This window comes from Vespa velutina, chromosome 3 (genome assembly GCF_912470025.1).
Source record: "Vespa velutina chromosome 3, iVesVel2.1, whole genome shotgun sequence".
NCBI classification, from domain to species: domain Eukaryota; kingdom Metazoa; phylum Arthropoda; class Insecta; order Hymenoptera; family Vespidae; genus Vespa; species Vespa velutina.
The window spans coordinates 6,766,323-6,790,390 of NC_062190.1; the positions used below are offsets into that span (position 1 = coordinate 6,766,323).

General features: G+C 26.5%; 3 protein-coding genes across 11 annotated transcripts in view; 1 reads left to right on the plus strand and 2 right to left on the minus strand.

Moving 5' to 3' along the window:
- Positions 1 to 944: 944 nt before the first annotated feature.
- On the minus strand, positions 945 to 4,954 carry LOC124947699 (leucine-rich repeat-containing protein let-4-like). 6 transcript variants are annotated; one of them, XM_047490219.1, is made up of 3 exons: positions 4,724 to 4,873; positions 2,781 to 4,312; positions 945 to 2,533 (listed from the first exon to the last, which is right to left on the minus strand). In XM_047490219.1, exon 3 carries the CDS (start codon positions 2,519 to 2,521, stop codon positions 1,184 to 1,186), a length of 1,338 nt encoding a protein of 445 aa, XP_047346175.1. In that variant the 5' UTR covers positions 2,522 to 2,533; positions 2,781 to 4,312; positions 4,724 to 4,873; the 3' UTR covers positions 945 to 1,183. The 6 variants fall into 6 exon arrangements, with proteins under 6 accessions (XP_047346175.1, XP_047346173.1, XP_047346174.1 ...); XM_047490217.1 differs by lacking the exon at positions 2,781 to 4,312 and having other exon boundaries at positions 4,801 to 4,954; XM_047490218.1 differs by lacking the exon at positions 2,781 to 4,312 and having other exon boundaries at positions 4,724 to 4,870.
- A 3,446-nt stretch (positions 4,955 to 8,400) lies between these two features.
- Positions 8,401 to 15,353, plus strand: LOC124947705 (E3 ubiquitin-protein ligase Iruka). Of its 4 annotated transcripts, none has more exons than XM_047490227.1 (8): positions 8,401 to 8,780; positions 9,855 to 9,989; positions 10,174 to 10,367; positions 11,304 to 11,414; positions 12,110 to 12,282; positions 12,360 to 12,475; positions 12,572 to 12,669; positions 12,760 to 15,353. In XM_047490227.1, exons 1-8 carry the CDS (start codon positions 8,697 to 8,699, stop codon positions 12,848 to 12,850), a joined length of 1,002 nt encoding a protein of 333 aa, XP_047346183.1. In that variant the 5' UTR covers positions 8,401 to 8,696; the 3' UTR covers positions 12,851 to 15,353. The 4 variants fall into 4 exon arrangements, with proteins under 4 accessions (XP_047346183.1, XP_047346184.1, XP_047346185.1 ...); XM_047490228.1 differs by having other exon boundaries at positions 8,403 to 8,780; positions 12,122 to 12,282; XM_047490229.1 differs by having other exon boundaries at positions 8,410 to 8,780; positions 10,174 to 10,325.
- Positions 15,354 to 20,509: 5,156 nt separating this feature from the next.
- Positions 20,510 to 24,068, minus strand: part of LOC124947739 (flotillin-2) — a 73,590-nt gene continuing 70,031 nt past the window's right edge. The window contains exons 6-8 of the mRNA XM_047490311.1: positions 23,233 to 23,416; positions 22,676 to 22,822; positions 20,510 to 22,589 (exon numbers count right to left, since the gene is read on the minus strand). Coding sequence (XP_047346267.1) covers positions 22,560 to 22,589; positions 22,676 to 22,822; positions 23,233 to 23,416 — 361 coding nt within the window. The 3' untranslated portion in view covers positions 20,510 to 22,559. The remainder of the gene's footprint in view (positions 22,590 to 22,675; positions 22,823 to 23,232; positions 23,417 to 24,068) is intronic.

Genomic DNA, 24,068 nt, shown 5'->3' on the forward strand with positions numbered 1-24,068 from the left:
CATTCAATCTAATAATGAACTTTCAATAAATTAATCGTTATAAAATTAGATTAAAAATATTCTGTAATAAAATACGTAACTAAAACAAAATTAATCAATTCTTTCGTAGAATCCACCAAAATGCTGTAATAAAAATTAATATCTCTTTCCTTCAATGTATTCGAACGCTCGGCTGTTCTTTAATCTTAATCTTGTTTTGGAGAATTTCCTGAAAACATACACACTAATGTTTATTTTTATATTAAAGGTTATGAAACTATCTTTGTCTCTATCAAGCCTTGTTTTATGTTATTGAAAAGAGACAAACTTGTCTGTACAGAAAGAGAAAGTATATGTATAAAACCGAATATAAATAAAAAGACGAATATAAATTATTTAATAATTAATTCTTATTTCCGTCAGCGACCTCAATCGTCCTGAGAAAGAATGACAAACCCGTAAGCATCAAAGTAGACTAAAAGTAAACGAATTAGTTAAAAAAAAAAAAAAAAGAAAAAAAAAAAAACATTCTCTCCAAATGGATAATTTCAGGTAATTTATAATTTTATTTATTTTACGATTATAACTAACTATTATTTAATGAATATTTCATACAATTACGAATTCGAGTTGATTGTTCATTATCTTTGAGTAGAATTCTCATTGTAAAATCATCAAGGAATATTTAAAGTAACTATATTTTTATGTCAAACATATTTCCAATATTTTCGACAATTTCTTATTAAAACATTGATATTAATACTTTTGTCTTTATTTTTCTGTTTCAATACATCACTGCATTCTCATGCAAATCAATGATGAAATTGAATATTTGTATCTCTACAACATTCTCATTTTGTGATTTCAATAAGTGAACTCGCATCGACTGCACGTAATGTTGTCATTATAATCAGTGTTCGTTGATAATTTATATAGGTATTTAGATCTACGAATAAAACAATCATGTTTATTTTACTTTATTCCTGATATTATTACAAATAAAGTTAATTAATCGATCGAATTAATAATTAAATTGATGAAAATAAGATTAACGAACACAATACAAATTGTTCGCAATTGATAATATTTTATTAAACATACTATATTAGAAATAATCACAAAAATATATATTATACGATTCATAATAATTAATAATTTTAAAAATAGTAAAAAGCATTTATATTATATACATAAAATCATAAATCTATGATACATGAATGACAACAGATGAAGGTAATCTCTCTAAACTCTTCATTTCTATCAATATAAAACTGTTGTTGCGCACAAATAAGTGATTTAAATTTGAATAACCATATATTGACATGTTTTCGATGCTAGTAAAGAAATTCGATTGTACATTAAGATAGCGCAATCCTGTCAAAGTATTCATCCATGTATCAGGAAGAGTAGTTAGTTTATTTTCCGCAAGATCAAGTTTTTTTAACATATTCAAATTCAAGAAAGCATTTTTCGAAATTATCGAAATACGATTTCCACGCAAATTTAATGTTTTCAAATTTCGAAGATTTGCAAAATAATCCGACGTAATATTGGTTAAATTATTATATGCTATGGACAGATCTGTGAGAGAAGACAAATGGGTCAAAAAAGATACGGATGAAAGAATATTATGATCTAAAGAAAGCCGTTGTAAAGATTTCAATGTTTTAAAGTCCTCTTCATAAATAGATTTAATTTTATTTGATGACATATCCAAATCAACAAGATTTTCACAATTTTGAATTCTGCAAGTCTCTGAATAATAGCTCTTGCAGTTACGAATAGACAATACATTAAGGTTATGAAAGTCGCTAATATAATCTCTTATAGTATCCTCATTAAGAAATAAAGCAGAAATATTTTTTGGAATATACGACATTACAATAGTATCTTGATTTCTTTCAAGATATATAACTCGCGTTGACGCAGGAATATTCTTTAATATGTTAATTCTATTACCCGACAAATAAAGGTGCGTTAAACGGGGAAATGAAGATTTAAGATACTCAGGTAAATAATATAAATTATTTTCGCTAATATCCAAATGCGTGACATGAGGTAGGAAACTTCCTGACGGTATTGCAGTGTCACGATATGAACGTAGATTTTGATAATCGGACATAATATATTTTTTTAAAGCTCGATGTAAGTTTAGTTTCACTAATGAAGGATGGTAAAAATTATTTAAAAATTTGTTGAAAATATTGATTGCAGTGTTCTGTCCAAGATTGAGACAGGTCAAATTTGGAACACCTTTGAAAGCATCCGGAGAGATATCAATGATAGGGTTGTCTTCGAGATTGATAGATCGCACGTTCGCGCTCTCAATGAAGTTTTCCCTCAAAACGTTTATTCCCATTTTAACAAGTTTTACAATTTCTTGATCCGAATTATCGCACTTGTCCATAGGTTCTTCAAAGTTCAAACTAAGATCTTCTTCGAAGTTCTTCGAATAAATTGATATCGTCGTAGCAAATACACCGTGAAAGAACCCCATGCTAATAATAGCCATATGAATAATAAACGTACTTGATTGCCACATTATGAATACAATCTGTGAATAAAAAGCAATTTCTAATCAGTTATGTTGTTCCTTTAATATCAATTCGAAATAATATTTAAATACAATGAAATAATGTAATAACATTCAAGAACATTCTTGTAAATTAATTCAAAAGCTAATTCGTATGAACGTATTGTTGTTTTATTTATCTCATGTTGTAATACAATAAGACTACATTTATTTTTATTATATTTATCAAATTATATCTTATATCCAAAAGATGTGAACATATACATACATGAACTCGCAGAAATATAAATTATTTTATATTTTAGTTATTTATAAATCCTCTTTAGATAATTCATTGTCTTCCGATAGTGAAATCAAGTATAAGGTCGCATTTTCAGGTAAATTTCGCAATCCTTCAGCTTTCATATGAATGAAGTTATTGTTCATTAAGTCTATCCTTATTACTGGCAGAGATTTGATTAGCGATAAAGATTCCAAAAATATAAATTTGTTATTCGACAAATTGAGATAACGTAGATTTCTTAAATTGTTAGCCCATCCGACCGGTAATTTAACTAAATTATTACTTTCTAAATATAGTTCCTCTAATGATTCCAATTCAGAAAATGTACTTTCATGAATATTTTCAATTTTATTATGATCTAAATACAATTTTTTTAAAATCCGAGCATTGCTTATATCTTCAGAGCCTATTTCCCGGATATTGTTATAAGATACAGATAAAACGGATAAGTTTGACAAGCGACTTAAACTATTAATTGAAGATAATTCGTTATTATCTAAATATAAGTTTTCTAATGAATCTAAGCCATAGAAGGTTTCTGGTAAAATACGTTCTAATTGGTTATTCGAAAGATTCAAAGTAACTAATTCAGGTGTATTCTTAAAAGTGGACTGATCTAAACTGGCTATTTTGTTATAGGATATAGAAAAATATTTTAATCTTGGCATTTCACTTATACATAAATATTCATTATAACAATATTCAGTGATACCCATTATGTTATTATTATCTAATCTTAATTCAATCAAATTCGTAAAATAACGTAGATCGACGTTACGCAAATTATTATTACTCAGATTAAGATACGTTACGTTTCGGCTGAATAGTACAGAATTATCATAGTAATTGTAAAATTGTTCAAGATTATTATGAGATAAATCTAAATGCTTTAATTTAGGAAATGCTGATTTTCGATTAAACTGATTATACGAGTTCTGATAACTTACGGGCCATCTGATCGATGATATTTTATTACTACTTAAATCTAAATAACGAAGTTTGGGATATTCTCCGATAATTTCCAAGTTTACATAATAATCAGATATCAATTGACCTGCCAATACCAACACTTTTATATTATCATGACCGTTAAAGGAAAATAAAGAGGAAATGTAGTTTCTTCCCATATTTAGATATTCTAAAGATGGTAAATTATCAAAAGCACCAGATTCGACTGATTCTATTTGATTACCATCAAAGTTCAAACATGTTATGAACGGAGTATTAACGAAGTCTTTTCCTAACACTTTTATAATTGTACTTGAAAAATTGAACGATACATTGAATCTCTCGCAATCTATTTCCAAGATATACTCCTCCATATCTGAATACTCCGTCGTATTTATATGCAATGCTAATTCTTTCTTCTGTCTTATGTCTTTCTTATATATGTCATTGCTATCCAAAGCTAATCGGTTGGCATAACTTATCCCCAACGATCCGATTGCGAATATCGTTAGATAAATTAAAATATAATATGTGACACGTACTGTTTGCTGTTTCATGATATTCGTATCCTGGAACATTAAACGCATAGATTTTGAAAAAGTGCTAATTGTCATTCCGGCAATACTATTCGAAAATTAAATAAAAACTTGAATACACATTATAAGATCACTATTTCTACCATACTTGGAACATTTTGATGTTAAGTTTTAAACATGCTTCATATAGCAAACTAAATTTTTTTGTACCTATCAAAAATTCTAGAATTCATCATTTATTATACAAAAAAATTATTTAATTCGAATTAATGTATGAACATATCTGTGACATCATTGTATCTACTTATGAGAAATATTAAATAATTCCAAAATACGTTCACTAACAATATGCTTACCAAAATCCTCGTATAAATAATTAAGTTTTATAATTATCCATATTATTAATTCAATTTATTTAATTATGAGTTGTTTAGACATATTTACCTATATAATTTTGATAAATAACTGATGTATATGATCTTAGATGACTCTAACAACTTTAAACTTTACATAAAATTTACCTTCTTTCTGCCTCCTTTATTAACACAATATTAACGTCTGACAGTGAATCAAAAGTGAAATAGTACAATAATACAGAGTGGGACAATAACTTTTATCGCTTTTATTATCTCTGTGTTTCTTAGAGATATAGAAAAACTTCGTTTACGGTACGCAAACGGCCATAATATGGCAATAATAATTTTCTCGAGGTGAAAATGTAAAAATATACGGAAGTTAACTATGTCTTTTTAAATTGCTTGTATATGTTTGATTTTATTGATCCTCCTAAACCTTGACATTCTCTATAAAAAAAGAAAAAAAAAAAGTATTAAGATATATTTTAATTAAAATATTGCTAATAAACTATCACTCTTTTACTACTACTATTTACTTATTACTATCCTTACTACATTTTAACCGGATTTTAATGTTTTCTTAGTAATATAACGATAATATTGTATATATTTCTATGCGTAAAGATATTTTTCTTCCCCCTTTAATCAATCTTCACTGTGTAGATCTCATGAAATAATACGATATTAAATTTACTTAAACACATTGGCACATTTTTTTTATTAACATACACATTAGTTTGCTCTAAATTAGTTTGATCTAAAATTCGTAAACATTTAAAATGATCTATTTATATGTGATATAATAAAAGCAATAAGAACCAATTCTGACATATCTGTAAAAACAAATGTATTATATAAATAATAATATTCTACAAATCTAGCATATCTCTCTTAGCATCATATTTTAATAATATATTAACTCTAATTATTTAAAATTAAAACAAAGACAACCGATTATTATTCTATTTATGATTACAATTATAACTCACTATTCGAAATCAAATGAATTTTTTTTTATATAAATAGAAAATTCCTACACGAAAATACTTATATTGCGAAAGTACTTATGCTACTAAATATTATTAAACGAAGTACTTATATTGAAAAAAAAAACACAGCAAAGAAATTGCTTATTAGACTCAGTCGATCTTTTTTCCAACGGGAACTTCTTTTTTTAAATCGCCCTGTAAACCAGGTGACAATTTCTTATTTTCCACATTTTCAACCAATGGAGAATTTTCATATTGATGTTTTATGTGCGCCCATAATCTCTGAAAAAATTTATTCCCAATAATTATTTGATTCTTTGCGTACAGTGACTAAAAAAATAACTATTTGGACATTAACTATTTATAACTCCAGAATTCATAATTAGAGTTAATCATTTTATTTATTTAAAGAAATATTATTGAATTATTGAAAAACATAACTATAAAATCTATCCTTAATATGTATTATCTAATCGCTACAAATGCTTTTTTAATACATATTACTGATAATACATCGTTGATGTCTTTCGACGAAAAAAAAAAAAAAAAAAAAAAAAAAAAAAAAAAAAAAAAAAAAGAAAGAAAAAAAGAATTTATATATAATCTATATCACTCACCCCATCATTTATCCACTCAAAAATGGATTCGCAGAGATAATCGTAGGTTCGTTCAAAGAAAATACTTGTTACGACTATTCCAAGAACGTACGTAGATGTCCGTTTGAAAATATATCGATAAAGTAAGCGTCTTACCATGTCTTTTTTTTTTTTTATACTTTCCATATCTTTGAGATCCAATAACCGTAATATGAAGTTCGCTCAAACAGATAACATTTTATTCTTGAAGTTGCTGTTTATCAAACGACAACAATTATAATGCAGAGTAGCGTTTTTCAATTTTTTTTTGTCGTAGGGCCCAAAGAAAAAATAAATTTGTTTGTAATGATATCATGGTGAATATATTTCCTTACTCATTTTTTTTATCAAAACTTCAATTATAACAAATCACTCAATTATAACAAATTTCACGTGGATTGAATAAAAATAATAGTTGTTTTTTGAAAAATTACATACCAAAATTTACACGCAAAATAAATTTTCAATATTATTGATTGTAAAAATAAATAAAATATTTTGCTCGTTATATTATTTTATTAATATCATTATATTTCTAATGTAAAAAATAAAATTAAATGAAATAAAATTAAGTTTTATAACACTAAATAAATACCGACATAATTTATATGTTCTTTAATTAATTAACGTATACTCTTAGAAAAACATATTTGTATTTGTATATGTTCATATTTTTTAATGCGCTGATAATGTTATGTGCATTCATTATATAACATTTTCTAATTTCATTTTTGCAAAAATCATATGTTTCTCTGTAATGGCTACGTTTCGATATTGTTTAGATATACGTACACGTTTATTTTTGTTCGCTATCTTTTTTTTCAATTTTTATCACTGAAACATGATACAAAACCACTCGTTGATCTCTAAATAATACAATATTTACATTGTCACTCGTAACTAGAGAACAAATCTTAATGCAAGGTGAAACTAGAAATATTATGTTATTTAATAATATCTTTGTGTTAATATATATTAAAATTTTTCAATGAATCATGAAAATTAGATTCATTTCTAATTTAAAGAAAATATTTCTAATAATATAAACGACGGTAAAATATTATAAATAAGATATGAGAGATATATACTTATCAACAAATCCACGATTTTATCACAAAGAGATAACTGTATGATGTATTTTCAAACGGAATTCTATCTAACATTTATTTATAATTATTTACAATTACTTTTATCGGTTTAATATTTATTTACATTTTACTTTCAACCGTAATAAATGTTAACCTATATTCATTATAAAATTTTGTCATAATAATAGATAAGCTTTCCTTTGTAATCTTACATTATTATTTAATTCGTAGAATATAATTGTGCAGGTAAAACAGATAAAACAAAATTCCTACGCAAGAGCCATCTATATTACTTTATTGAAATATCTTGACGATTCGTTTCTCCTTTGTATTTTGTTTCGTTCTAAAGAAAACAAATACAAGAAAAAAAAAAGAGAATCTAAAAACAAAAGATATCGGAATAAGGCAAAAGGTATTATTTTATTTCACAATAAATATTCATTAGGAGAATGTGGGTAAATAAAATAGAAAGAAATAAAAAAAAAGTAATAAAAAAATAAAAACTAATAAGATATAGGACAAAATCATTAAAATCATATGATCGTGATATCGTTACCAACCGTTAGTACGTCACTGATCGTACTACAATGAGATTGTTGAATTCTCAACAAACAGAGATTATAGAAAACTTTATTGATGTTCTCGTCATTGTTATAATCACAATTAATTATAAAGGAAATATAATGAAGAATTTTTTCATATGTATATAAAATTTACCTACGTGAAAAAAGAAGAAGAAAAATTAAAAAGAAAAAAGAATATCGTTCGGCAATGACGTTCCTTTGTAAAATAGGAGAAGGTAAAACAAACGACAACCAGTATTAATTCAGCTATACAAGTTCTGATTGGATTGGATTCTTTTCACCAATATTACATTTTGAATCGACCAATAGAAATAATCCTTAGAGAAGAAGAATTTGATATGTTAACGTATTCGATTAAAGTCGTTGCAATCGGTATAGGTACATCTTTAGTCAGAAACGATTATCTTCAATTGATAAGGACGAACTTGTAAAAGAACAATGAAAAATGATGTCGTCGTAATCGTATAACGACGACGACGACAACGATAATGGGTAAGTCTAACGTTAGCCTATCGATTACAAAACACGACCTTTCAATTTTCGTGGAGTAAATATCTTTAAAGATATATTATTGCATAATATATCGAGACGAAATGACGCCATCTAATAATAATACATACGACTACTGCACACGCGCCAGCCATCCTCGGCGAAGGAACGTAGTATCTCGAAGTTACGTGTAGTTTATGCCATCTACTTCTGCTATATGAGTCAGACTACGCACTTTAGGAAGTAGGGAAGAAGAGAGAGAAGGACACGTAAAACATGGCTGAAGCCGTTGTGGACGGGACTCCGGTGTCCCGTTTTTATTGCCATAAATGCATCGATGAAATTGAGTGTTTGCAACCCGTAAGTATGCTCTAATGTTGCTTGTAGTCGTTGTAATTCGTATGCGCATTTAAAATACGGCCAGCGAAAGTACAACATCAATCTGCAAGTTGTCAGTATAACCATGTGTGAAATTCCTATCCCCTGACCTCTCTATCGGAAACAATGCCATCTCCTTCGATGCTCATACATTAACAATCTTCAAGAGCCTTCCTTAGGCACAAAAATAAAATCTTTTCCTTCTTCAAAGATAAATACATGTACGTTTAGTCACGTTATTAACACGCAGGTATAACATCAAATTAAAACGCAAAAATCTATGGGTCGTTATATGCTTTTTTCGACGCTAATGGTCCCTATTATCATGCAGCGTAAAACGTTTATGTAAATTTTCGGATCAGTCCGTGCGTCCATACTTACTATAATAATATACTCATTTCCTATATTACGTATAATTTTAATATCACGAACTGACAATATTTTCGTTGTAATAAATGACAGTTTTAATATTTTATTTTGGTTGTCCTTCCTTGTCCTAGATACTAAATGATATTATGAAAAAATGAATGGAAATAAGTATATAGATAAATGACTGCCTTTTTATTATTAATATAAAAAATATAAATAATATAAAAAATATAAATAAAGTTTTAAAATATAATGTGCGTTTACTTTTAACTTTATCAATGAACTATAGATAAGAATAGTTCTTTTTAAAATACATATAATATCAGTTCAATACTACATATATCAGTATTTATAATCTATACTCTTTCTTTCTTTCTTTCTTTCTTTCTTTCTTTCTTTCTTTCTTTCTTTCTTTTTTTCTTTCTTTCTTTCTTGTCATTGAAAATAATTATACATGTATAACTATGTTCATAGAAAATAAACATCTATATATGCTTTGTATATAACAAACTAACTATTTAAAGTACAAAGACAATTTTGTTTTTGATACTTATACAATTGATAATTTGTTTTTAGATATAATTCTCAGATTCTACAATATATGCTATAGCTTTAATCGATTGCATTGTTTGGAATTATAGTCTGCAAGTTTTGTTAACTTGAGTTTTTCTCTCAAATATTGGATAGGACTACACTTGTCCAAGATGTTCATGTGGATTTATAGAAGAATTGGAGGTTGGAACCAACGACAATGGTTCTGGGATGGATATAAGTGGCGAAGATCTAAGCGATATTGATATTATTGATATTCCAGGCTATAATGTGAGTCGTATGACTTAGTTCCTTGTTTAAATTATTTTGAAGATTGTAGTAAAATAAAAAAACAAAAAGAAAAAAATAAAATAAAATAACCATTAAAAGAATAATAAATAAAACAGGATATTATAAAAAAAATTTTTTTAAATTATATACGGTACTATGTAATTCCCTTTCTTAATTATTACAGCGCTACCCTACTGATCGTGATTTTGTAGAAATGATATTGGAATCTCCTACCCTCAATATGCAACCACGTGCAGGTAACAGAAGCAATACGTTAGAAGGCAGAAGACGAGTTAGCTGGTCACGCAATACACCAGATACTCGTCGCTCCGGCAGGTACACTGCACTTCCTTCCCGCACTGGGCTTCTGCGCCATCGGTATTCCATTTACTGACATGATGACCCTACGAGGCCTGTATGATTAATCTGGCAATAGATTAATCAGCTTATTAAAAAAACTATTGCGTTTTCAAATGTTTCATTTAATTGATCAAACAAATAATTGAGTAAATTTCAAATTACTATCAAAGGATATTACAATATAAATATAAACTAATTAGGTTTAATTATTTATTTTTATTTTAATTATTTATGATTAATCATACAACCTTATGCACTCACCTATCGCCAGCTGTTTTATTGTACATTCATTGTTTATTTTTTAACTCATAACTGCATCAAAAAAATTAAGAACTGCTTTTAGAAAGTACTTCTAAATATACGTTGCTTGTATCTCACAACTATTTTAATTATATAAATAAAAATAATACATTCCTTTAGTTAGTAGGTTGAAGCATGCTTGAGACAACTTTATATGTTGTCATTACTAGTACACTAATTGTATGTTTGGTTTATTTGGTATAGCTACAGTAATTTCACATTTTTATGCTGGAATTTAAAAATATTTGAAAAAGAAACTGATAGAAATGCCAGAATCATCAATGATTAATACTTTTATAATGGTATGTATATGTGTATGTGGGTGCCATGCTGTGTTGTATTGTACCAAATTTCGTGGGATCTTTCCATGCTAAGCTATGCTGTATTCAAAACATACACAAATGAGCCAAACAACTTAAAAATGCATAATATATATATTTATTGAAAATAGAAATGTAAAAAGAAATGTAGAAAAAAAATAGACAGCTTAATTATTTTCCACAAAGTTTATACTTTCTATGCTTTATATTGCATTAAGTTTTACAATGCTATTTTGTGTATATTGATATATTCAATTTCAATATAAAATTTCTTTTTTGAGTATTTAATATTATGCAATATTTAATCATTCAACGTATATATTTGTGTCAGCAGTCGTGGAAGACAAGAAGCAATACCTATTGAAAATTTTATTCAAGACTTCATACTTAACCTATCAGGAGCTGGTCTAGGCCATCCAGTTACACAAGATGGACAACCACCTGTGTATGTAGTACTACCAAATACATTTTTAATATTATAGTTGCTTATCATCAAAGGTCAAAACATTATTCATATTTTTTATTTAATACATGATGCCCCATTATTTACATTGTAACATTTTTGCATGTCAATTTGCTCAATTCTTTAATATACATTCCATTTCCTATGCTCGCTTCCTTTAAAATGTCATAAAATATTCTAGTAGTATTTATTTACCATTAGTTTTGTTTACTGTATATTGTCTGAGATATAATATAATTATGTGAATATGTCAATTTAGTAAAGAATTATTTTAACATCTATTTCTATATATTGCCAAAATTGTGGTCTTATAATTTCAGTTAGTCATATTGAAAATCAAAATATTGAGAACATTAAGCACTGTAAGGTATCATATATAAATTATTAATATTGATGATAATTGATTATTTAAAAATTTATCATCGTCATCATTATTATTATTAATTCAATACAGGTGTTTGAGTATTTTCATAAAACAAGTACTAATTAAAATTTTTGAAGATATTTGTGATATCATTTGTGTGCTTGTCCTCATAAGATCACAAGTTAGATTTTAATTTTGCCTTAATATTTGTAAAATTCCAGATTATTTCAATCATAATGTCAATCGCTCAAAACGTAAGCTATTGTCTTTTTATTTTATATTAGTATTACTAAAATAAAATCGAATAATATAGATTCAATATTAGACTGTTCTTGGGAAACCCTGGAGATTATGTTTGGGGTCGGGATGGATTGGATGCTATTGTCACACAGTTATTGAATCAAATGGATGGAACTGGACCACCACCATTACCACAAAAACAAATTGATGCGATACCTAAGACAACAGTGACGCAAAGTCAAGTTGGTAAGTGATATTTTATTGCAAAATGTAATTTATATTAAATCTCTTTTAACTTTACTGCAATGCATTTTTATGTACAGATAGCAAATTGCAATGCTCTGTTTGTTGGGAAGACTTCAAATTAGCTGAACCTGTGAGACAATTACCGTGTCAACATTTTTATCATACACCTTGTATTGTACCTTGGCTTGAACTTGTGAGTATCTAATAAAATTGATTTATTTTTTTTTTTTTTTTTTTTTTTTTTTTTGTTATTATTATTTGATGTATATTACTTTTTCTTTTTTTGTAGCATGGAACATGCCCAATTTGCAGAAAAAGTTTAGGCGATCAGAGTACTGCAGAAGCAAATCAAGATACTGTTAGACCAAGTTTAGCTGCTCTCTTTAGGTATAGTAACAATTCACTTAAAATTAGATGTAGCCGATTTAATCGTATAATTATTATTTACGATGCATGTTTATCATTCGCATTCTACAGAGCTGCTAATGAATCAAACAGTAGCAGATCATCCTCCACTTCGTCGTCAACTGGCAGTACCTCCAATAGTGATTCTTCTAATGAAATGTGAGATTAATTATCAAATCTTGATGTTTTCCTGATAATGTAGAAAAAAAAATATCATTTTCCGTACTACAAATCAACTTTGAGCATTAATAACTTCGGTCATGCTTAAATTATATTAAACACGTGTCTACAAAGTTTCCTAATTTTGAATGAAAAAAATTAATAGTTATAAATTATAAGTTATAATCCGGCAGAAATTTTATGCATCCCTTAAAATTTTTCTGAATATAAGTTAAAGCAAACTTCTTAACAACTGATGCACACATATACTATAGTTTCTATAATGTAACAATAGCAAAGTTATAACATATACTTTGATATGATAATGAAGAATATTTAAAGGTATGATGAAAGAGTACAGATCATGCAGTTTTTACAAGTGAGTCCAACACAGCTTGTAAGAAATACGCTATTACTGATTTAATCGTATGTACTAGTAAATATGTGATAAAATTTGTATCATAATTGAGATATAGAAAATTAATTACACAAAAAAACGGTATGATTATCTCCATTAAGTTTTCACTTTATAGAATTAATAGTAAAACCACGTAGAACATTATAATAAAACTAAACAAATTTCTTATTTAGCATGAAAACTACACAAGAAAGAGCTTAATAACGCATTTTATTATGCGCTTTTATAGCCTTGATAATTATGATTTCATTCTAAAGAAAAATATCGAATTTAATGTTTTTGCCTGAGAACAGTCATTTATGACAATATGAACGAAGTATTATGCAAAACGTTACAATCTACTAGTTTCCAACATAGATTGTTAGATTAATGTCGGATCATTTAAATCCTTCTATATCAGAAATATCACTGAATTATCAAGAATATTAAATAATTTGCAGTATGTATATTTCTCAATGGGGTTGTGCCTAACTGTGCATTACTGACTAAATAAGCATGTTATGTACAATTCAATTTCATTATGACAAAACAACAAAACAATTGGTATAGAATAGTTAATAAAGATGGTCACTATCGTACAACATTAATAGATACATAAAATTCACTTTAGTTACATGAAGAATAACGTTGGGGAATAGTAGATAGCAAAAGACATATATGATAAAATAATCTATTACGCAATACAAAGACCAGGAATTGCTTTGCCAGTATTTGGAATTATAATTTTAACTTGACATAAAAAACACATAAATAATTGCTAGTGAAACTTTTATAAAACGTAAGGTAAAACTAAATTGAAATTTAAAAAACATAAGTCACAAATGTGTAGTGTACAGTTACTAAACATTGCATATTACTACACACTACATATACACATACACATACACGCGCGCGCGTATATATATATATATATAGATATATACACACATAACATATATTTATGATATTTAACACAATGTGGATGCGTACTTAGAAGTTGTATGTAATTAATAACATAGATGTCTATATTTGTGATCGAAGTTAGTGTCCTATGTGATACGAATTTGCAAATGCTCATTTTCAGCCTGCATACAACGGTTACAGCCATGTTTTTTCTGAATGATAATGTAGTATGGTCACTTATCATTACGTGTCCGGTGGATAGATCAATGTTTTTATAATAAAATCGAGGAAAAAGTATATAATATTCGTTTTATAAGCTCGATATATCACAAAATATGATTTAATAAATAAAATATTATTTCACAACGTAATTCTTCTATTAGATGTGTGACAAAATGGAAAATAGAATCGTTGATATCCGTTTAAGGGGTGGATAGATTTTCTCGACAAAATTTTTAGAGAAAACGACTTTTGTAAGACTATTGAAAAACAAAACAAAAATGAATGATTATTAATGTTTGGACCCTGATAATTATTATATATTATTACTGGCAAAGCAAAATATTCATTTGTTTATAGAAATTATACAATCTGCAATTTTTAGTTTTAAGATCTCTTTTGAAAGAGATATTCATCGATTGAAAAGGATATTCATCGTTTTGCGATTTAATAATGTTACATAGTTAAGAGTGATTGTTAACGATTTTACTTGAAAATACATGCATCAATCGATGAAACGATTGATTTCATGCAAATACAATAAGTAATTTGGTACGAGTTACAAGCACTCTGATTTTATTTTTTTTTTTTCTTTATCTATTGCTACGTGGAGGATGATGTCAAAGCCAATGACATATTGTATGTTCTATTGTACCGAAAGATACATTGTTTTTAAGTTTAATTTTGTCATCTATCGTAAAAAGTTTCCTCGGCTATTTATTTACTGTCATTGCTTTAAATAAAGAGAAGGAAAAAGTAAAACACGAAGGGATATCAATTTGTAAATGTATGCGTTACTAATGCCAGATAATTTTATTTCATATATAAGTAAATTACGATTGCAAGAATTCATTTAATATAAAAATTCTGCATATTCAATTATCACACGACCAATAGATTGCTTTATAGCTAATGATTCTGTAAATTGTTAGAATACAAAGAAATGTTATATTTATTCGTCAATAAAATAAAAAATATATTAGGAAAATATCCTTTTATCGATTCTCACATAACCTCAAATTATTTTGAAAATATTTGTATAAAATATTATACTATATGAATATGTCTATCGATAGATTCGTTAATGAATTCGTCATTGAAACGTCATTAAAGAAACCTTTCAATAAACATAGTACTCAAAAACGGAATGGTCTTAAAGATAAAAGAAAGATTAAGAAAGGATATTAATCGAATTGAATAAATTTAGAATGGAGTAATTCCTTTTACGATCAATTTCTTTCATCGTTAAAAGGTGTGCATATCATATACGCGATGGACTTACTTATTTTACGATCCATTTATTAAAAATATGCGCTAATTCACATTGCGTATTTCATTACTTTCAATTAGAGTAGAACGTGACACAATTATTATATTGTCTTCTATCTACGCGTTCAGACATTTCTAGCACATAATTCTGAAAATATATATATATATATGTATGTGTATATATAATATATTATTAATATATTATATATTATTTTGCGTTTGTAGTTTACAAAAGACTAGTTTAATTCATCCTAAACACTTTGGTAAATTTTGAATTTCTAACTAGATCTCAGTATCCTTCCCTCTTCTCTCATCTAAGCTTCTCCCTCTTTCTTGTTTTCTTTTCTTTTTTTTTTCTTTCTTATTTTTCATTTTTTTTTTCTTTTTTTTTTTTTTTTATGTTTATTTTTGGTCGTATTCACAGATAATTAATCATTATTAATCGCGCGCTTATTTTTGCGCTTCGCTTATGAAAAATTCTGTAAATGATTCACACTGGAATTCTTTTTTTCTTTTCTTTTTTTCTTTTCTTTTTTTTTGGGTTCCTTTTTTAGATTTTCTCCCTTTTCTTTTTTCATATAAGAAAAAATGGCAAGTGAACGTGCGTGCGTTCATACGACGATTGGATGCATCTAATAATTATCATACAAATAATAATAATAATAGTAATAATAACAAAAAGTAGAAGAAGAAGTATAATAATAATAACAAGAATAAGAATGATGATGATAGTAATAATAGTTAATAATAATAATAATCATAATAATAATAATAATAATGATAATAATAATAATAATAATAATAATAATAATAATAATAATAATAATAATAATAATAATAATAATAATAATAATAATAATAATAATAATAATAATATAAGCATTCATGTAGAGATTGATCTTTGCTTAAGACTTAATTTGTTTGCACACGACATAAACATCGATGTATGCGCTTGCTTATGCAACAATGAACAATTCCAACACATGTGTACATCCAAGTGCATATTCTAAGTAATTACAATGGTGGACTTCAATTACAATATATCTTGCGATTAAGGACCTTCGATACAACGCATGAAAATTTTGTATAGTTTTTTCCTCTTTTTCTAACATCTTTTTAAAATTACATATATCTACATATATTGATTGATTATGAATAAAGAATCAATTGAATATCTCCTTTGTTAGAAGTAATAAAAAAAGTTTTACGATTTTACATGTTAAATATTTTAAGGAAACGAAATAAAACACTCAACTTTTAATTAAACTTCAAACTTAATGGGGTTTTTAGTTTTTCTTATGGAATATACTATATTTTTAATTAATTAGATATTTTAATTAATTATCTTTAACAAATTATCAAATAAATATAGATTTGAAGTTAATAATTAACGAGATATTAACGTCTGAAGTATATTACGTGGATACAAACAGTAACATTAAACATAATAAATTGATCGTATATATCACAATTTGATAGATTAGATCATTAGATCATTTAGATCACCTGATCTAACACCATTAGATTTTCTTATGTAGGGATTTATAAAAGATAAAGGTATATCAAACAAGAGTTAGAAATTAATAAAGAATTACAAATAAAAATGATAAATGCCATTAATCAAATAACAGCTGCAATATTAAAAAATGTATGAACAAAGGAGTATGATTTCATGATATTTGTATATGTATGATTATATTGACAATTGTTTATATAAGATGATGGTGAACACTTTGAACATTTATTGAATTAAGTAAACTATTATTTTATTCGTTATTATAAATTACTTTTAAACTATTTCTTTTTTTTTTTTTTTTTTTTTTTTTTGAATTAATAGTCTTAATAAGATAGTAATTATATTTATTATAAGGTTGTTTTGTATATTTTTCATTTTTTTCATAGCCTCTTAAGATTCCTTATATCTGAAAGTATGTACTATTGGTTATATAATTATACATATTAATATCTCGTTAATTATTAACTTTATGTCTCTACTTGTTTAATAATTTTTAAAAGATAATCGAATAAAATATCTAATTAATTAGGAAAATACAGGACGTTCCATAAGAAAAAATAAAAATAATAAAACTTCTGATTTAATTGGAAATTCTATTTCGTACTCTTAAAATATTTGACACATGAATTTCTAAAACTTTTTTTGATAAATTTACTTTCTATTGCTTATAATAAATGAGATATTTAATTGGTCCTTAATTTATAATCAATCTGTACATGTTTATATATATATATATATATATATATATATATATATATATATATATATATATATATATATATATATATATATATATTAAGCCATATATATTAAGTCATATATATATAAATATATATATATGACAAGTTTACTAAGTATTATAAAAAGATTTTATCAAATGTAAAATATTTTAAGGCAACCATTACATAGGTTTGAGATTTAAAAATTCGGATGTTATAAGTGAGACCATGTATGACATAATATAATCGTTACAATATATAGAAGATTACTATTTTAGAACATTTTTTTAGACCAACGATCATCGAATCCACTTGTATTAAAAAATAAAGAAGATTTTCGAAAAGAATCTTAAAATATGGATTAATATGTAAATACGCTGATGTAACGAAGATCCCCTAGTCTTTCGAAATCTAATGTGTACATTATGTATGTACGTATGAATGTATGTATATCGAAGACGGCACAAGTATATATATATATATAGAGCATGAGATTATGACACCTGTTTCGTAATCGTTTAAACGAAAATAGAATTTGAGTCAAAGAACTTGAAAAGAAATTGTGCGTTCAAATAATATCAATTGTTTTTGGCTATTAGCTTTTTTGATTGGTCATTCCAAAGAAGTACTTGTAAAAAATAATAAATTAGCGATACGATATATCGCTATATTTTATTTACTATATGAGTTTCCTTCTTCGATATATAGCAAGATCCTATATAATGGATCTTACGGGGGAGAAAGAAAAAAAGTAAGTCAGATGATAAATCACGCGATCATCCTATATGTCGTACCTTGTGTTATACAGAGAATTATAATTATTATGTGTCATTAAATCATTATCATTGTCGTCGTCGTCATTGTTATCATCATTATCATCATCATCATCATCATCATCATCATAATCATTATCATTATCATCATCATTATTATTATCCAAGAATAAAAGTGCATGAAAATAAACCAAGGGGAATGTATAATAATAATAATAATAGTAATAATAGTAATAATAATAATAATAATAATAATGATAATAATATTAATATTAAAATAATCTTTTCTACTAAATGTAAAATATATGATCTTATTTGGAATTTATATTTGGAGTATAATAAGAACGGTCTGTTTATCAAATACATGCAATTCCTAATGCTCTCTTTGTTAGTTACAATGATACAAAAAATAATAATAATAATAATAATAATAATAATAATAATAATAATAATAATAATAATAATAATAATAATAATAATAATAATAATAATAATAATAATGATTATATATTATCTCATTAGACGGATTAGTAGTAATAAGACCGTTTTACTAACAACGAGAGTAGTACATCGATATAAAACGACGAAATTAATATCTTAAAACTAATTACTAAATTACTGCATTAGAAATACAGATTTTATAGCGTTAAACGTAAATAATTGGCTTAGCTAGGCTCGAACGAGTCCGTGTTTAATTATATATAATATAATATATAAATATCATTTTGTGTACAATCGTTATTTTCAAAAATTAAATCAAAATGCATTACCTTTTTTAATCGAGAAGCAAAAATGATCCTATCATTTAAATTATATCGATTAACCCTTTCGTTACTATGAGCATATATATATATATATATATATATATATATATATATATATATATATATATATATATATTAAACTCTTCATATATTACAGGCTGATATATACGTTCAATAAATAACGCTCATATATTTAGATAGAATATATTCTCATTTGAAAATATATTAGTTATTTTAGATACACGAGCACTTTTTTCGACCACATATAATCATTTGTTTCTTTTGAATTTTTCATTTTGCCATCATATAATTTTAATATTGTTTATCGACAAGAACAAGCTTATGATTTAGCTGTAGCGAAAGGGCTAAAAAGGTAATGAAAAGATAGAAAAAAATGAATCGAAGAAATGTAAAAGATCACTGTGGATACTGTTACGTGATCAACTTGAAAAATAATAAAAGAAAGTCTAAATCGAAAATAATGATTGTTTAAAATTTGTTCATTTATTCATAGTTAGAGCGATCTTGAAAGTGATGATTGAAACTTTGATGACATTATTTTTAACATGAGTAAGCTAACGTCGAATTATTTTAAGCTACCCAAGCTTGAGTATCTTCTTTGACGAAGTTGATCGAATTTTCACCGTCATTTGGACATTCGATGATATAATCGAATACCTTTAAAGATCTGATCTAAATCTTTTATTTAAAATTATCTTTTTAAAGACACCTCGTGAGTGTGTATGTGTCTATGTATGTGTGTGTATGTCTTATGTGCGAGAACTTATTATTCTCAACTCGAATTTTTACAACTAAGTGTATATGTATATATGTATATTTATGTGTATATGTATATATATATATATATATATATATATATATATATAATATTATATTATATATATTATATATATATAATTATATATTAATATATTATTATATATATTAATATGTATATATATATATACATACATACATATGTATATATATATATATATATATATATATATATATATATATATAATATTAATACATATATAGTGTTAAGCAAATTTTTGGCTCGTATTTTACTATGTATCGGAACGATCTCGCTAATTGTTTGCTAAAAAATATTTTTCTTCTTTTTGTTTTATTTTCTTTTTTTTGCTTTTTTTTGTTTTTTTTTTTCGTTTTTTTTTTTTTTATGCAGGCTATACGATGTTCGAAGGGAGTGTATAATTTGATTATTTTCAGTGAATTTACGTCCTTTCGTCTCATTTGGTCGCATATATGATTTTACCGCTTAATTAATTTCAGTGTCATTGAGAATGACACCTTGGTTTTATTTTATTTTATTATTTCCTTTTGTTTTTTTTTTTCTTTTGTACTGCCTTAAATCCGCTATTTTTGTTTTGTTTCATTTTCTTTTATTTTTGGGAAGACTTGTTCATGGCTGACAATCTTATGACTCCCAATTTCCCTTTCAAAGATGTATGTACATATAAAATACATACGATGTATTCGAGAAAGATTTAATGATCCATTCTCTTTATGTGAAAAATATCAGATCCTAGTTTCGATCAGTGTGTCTCTTATTATCCTTTCTAATTTTCCTTCTCACTATTAAGATCATATCGGTATATACAGATTGGCACTGTTCTGCTCGGAATATGTTATTACCCATTTGAAAAGCCGTATTAGTTCCGATACGTAGTACAAGAGCATGCAGTGTAAATTTTTTAACACGACGAATTAGAATAAAGTATCTCTTATTTCGTAAATGGAGACTTCGGTTAACACTATCGTACAAAGTGTTTCATTTAAAGTCATGTACATTACGAGATAATGGAATCACTTCGACGATTGAAATCTAATCATTGAGAAATCAAAGTTATATATATATATATATACTTCTTCCTTTCTCTCCATTTATCTTTCGTTTTCTTTTTTTTGTTTCCTCTTTTCCTCTTTACTTAATTACGTTCCTCTTTCCCTCTTTACTTAATTACGTTCCTCTTTCCGGTTCGTCGAAGTTTCCAAAATATTTATTTTACGATAAATCTTTGCTTTAAATCGATCACTTTGTACGCATGTACATACATGCATATGATCGCTTAAATAAGTATATACAAATGCCTAAGAAAAGTATCCGACATAATCTTATCCCATACACGTTTCTACGCTTTCTCTTTTTCCTTTCTCTTTTCTTTGATTTAATTTTATTCATATACCATAGGTTGAACACAATGATCGAAAATTTCAATCACAATAGACTTGTAAACTTATTAATGGCGTTACCATTCGATCGCTACTTCGTAATATCAGTGGCTAGTTAATTTTATAATTACTAAATGTCCGAAGGGCGAATGAAAATAAATTTTTCGTATTCGCCGCGTTTCGGGACGTTTTCTCGTGTGTTACACGCTGTTGAATCGTCTATATTTAACAACGTTTACAAATTTCGATCGATCTACTCCTTTCAAAAGTTTTCTTATCTAAATTGCTACATACAATATATACGTGCGCGTCTGGGTTGGAATAAAAAAAAAAAAACAAAGAAAAAAACAAAAAATAAATAAATAAACAAAGAAAAGAAAAACAACAATTAGTTTTGTCTTTGCGGAAGGAAGAAACACGAGATATGCGAGTGCGATTGAGTGAGTCGAATTCTATACAATAAGAGAAATATAGTATCTTTTTGATCGGAAGATTAAAAAAAAAAAAAAAAAAGAACAAAAGAAAAACAACAACAACAATAACAAAAGAAGAATGAGAAAAAAAAGAGAACAGAAGTATTAACTGTGCGTTGCATGTTCACTGTCCGTAAGAATTAGAGATAGTTTGTTGATAATACGATCGATTTTTAATCAACGCATCTTTATAAAACATAAAATGAAATGTACTTTCCTCTCTCTCTTTCTCTTTCTCTCTCCCTCTCCCTCCCTCTCCCCCCCCTCTCTCTATCTCTATCTCTATCTCTCTTTTTCTCTATTCGACTTCGTTCCATTTGAACGTGAGGTAGAGTGATTCGGGAAACAGGAAAAAGTGAAATACCGTCGGTAAATAATGGAGTTTAGCAGAGAAGTCTTTGGCAGTAAAGATTTTGTTCCAATATGAAGAAATTCTGGCGAATTATTCGCCTGGTCGCTGTGTTCTTCTTTCAAGCCCGATGTCTTACTTTGCACCTGGTATTTTTCCTAAAACCTAAAGAAAAATAAATAAATGATAAGGAGAATAGATAATATTACGTGAACGTTAGATTAAATTTATATGTACAATGAATTTTTTACCTTTGAAAGATCAACACCTGTCAATGCTTGAACCGCTGGAGGTACCTGACCCACTAAACGTGTGATTTCATTGCTCGTCGTATCACTTCCACTTAACAGAACTATCTCTTCTATTCTTGCTAATGGTGCTGCAATTTCGGCAGCGATCTATGAATAGGAGAAAGAAAAAATTAGAAAAAATTCATGTAATTGTATTGAAGTAAATTATACGTAGGATTACTTTATTTGACAAAATCTAATATGATCTTCCGAAAATCGGTCAATGAGAAATAAATTTTTGAAAATTTGCAAAACTTTTTCAAAAGATTATCGCCGGACAGAATGAAATACTTCACATGAAATATTCAACGACTCGTGCATAAAATTGAAGTTTTGAAGAAATATACACAAAAAAGAAAAAAAAAAAAAAAAAAAAAAATAATAAAATAAAAAAAAACAAAAAAATAAAAAAGAAAAATAAAGAAAAGAATGACAAAAATTACTACAAAAGTTTATAGAACGGAAGTCGAGTTTTAACGTACATATATGATGTACATATATAAGATTTGTTTCTTTACCTTCGGCAAGGCGTTCAAAGCGATATTGAGTATCGCCGCCTCGCCATATTTCTTGTAAATTGCAGCCTTCATCCGCATACGTTCAGCTTCTGATATTCCAACGGCTTCCAAAGCTTGAGCTTCGGCTTCTCCGATTAATCGAATCCTCTCAGCCTCGGCTTTAGCTGCGCTCACCGTTTGCGTTCTGTTCATTTAAAGATATATTATACGTGATATATTAGAATATACATGTATATATGTATGTGTGCGCGCACGTGCTGATAATTATGATTAAGTGGATTAAGTTATATATTTTTCTTATTGAAAGTTATTTTATAACTTTCATTCACTTTATATAAAAATATAAAACTTTTTTTTTATATTATATTATAATTTTGATATTATAATTTTATGATAAATTTTGTATGTAATAATGAATCTTTACGAGTATCGTGTAAAAACATGTGTTATTTTTATATACTTCATATGAATTAGATTATTTTCAATATTATTCAATAATCTTGAAAATGATCTACAGCGAAAAATATTTTAGTTTTATTCAAAAAAGGCTATCATAAACAACGTTATTTATTTATTAATTTTCTAATTATAATCATGTTAAATTAAATTAGATTAATATTAGATATTTCTTCTTTTTCTTCTTCTTCAATAAAGGTATTTTGTTTTTGTGATATTTTGAGAGTATGAAAATATTGATGATAAATTGACAAAACGTATGATAATATATACATTATATCCTCTTTTTTTTGTAAGTGCGGATAATTGCATAGTGGTTATATTTCCACAAAAAAAAAAAAAAAAGTATGTGACTCAGTTCAATATCAAAATTGTTTCAA

Bases quoted from the DNA above. Each gene is read 5' to 3' on its own strand.
- LOC124947699 (XM_047490215.1), bottom strand. From the start codon at position 4,300: ATGAAACAGCAAACAGTACGTGTCACATATTATATTTTAATTTATCTA.
- LOC124947705 (XM_047490227.1), top strand. From the start codon at position 8,697: ATGGCTGAAGCCGTTGTGGACGGGACTCCGGTGTCCCGTTTTTATTGC. The intron at 11,415-12,109 runs GTATGTAGTACT...CGAATAATATAG, and splicing joins CAAGATGGACAACCACCTGT to ATTCAATATTAGACTGTTCT. The intron at 12,283-12,359 runs GTAAGTGATATT...TTTTATGTACAG, and splicing joins AGTGACGCAAAGTCAAGTTG to ATAGCAAATTGCAATGCTCT.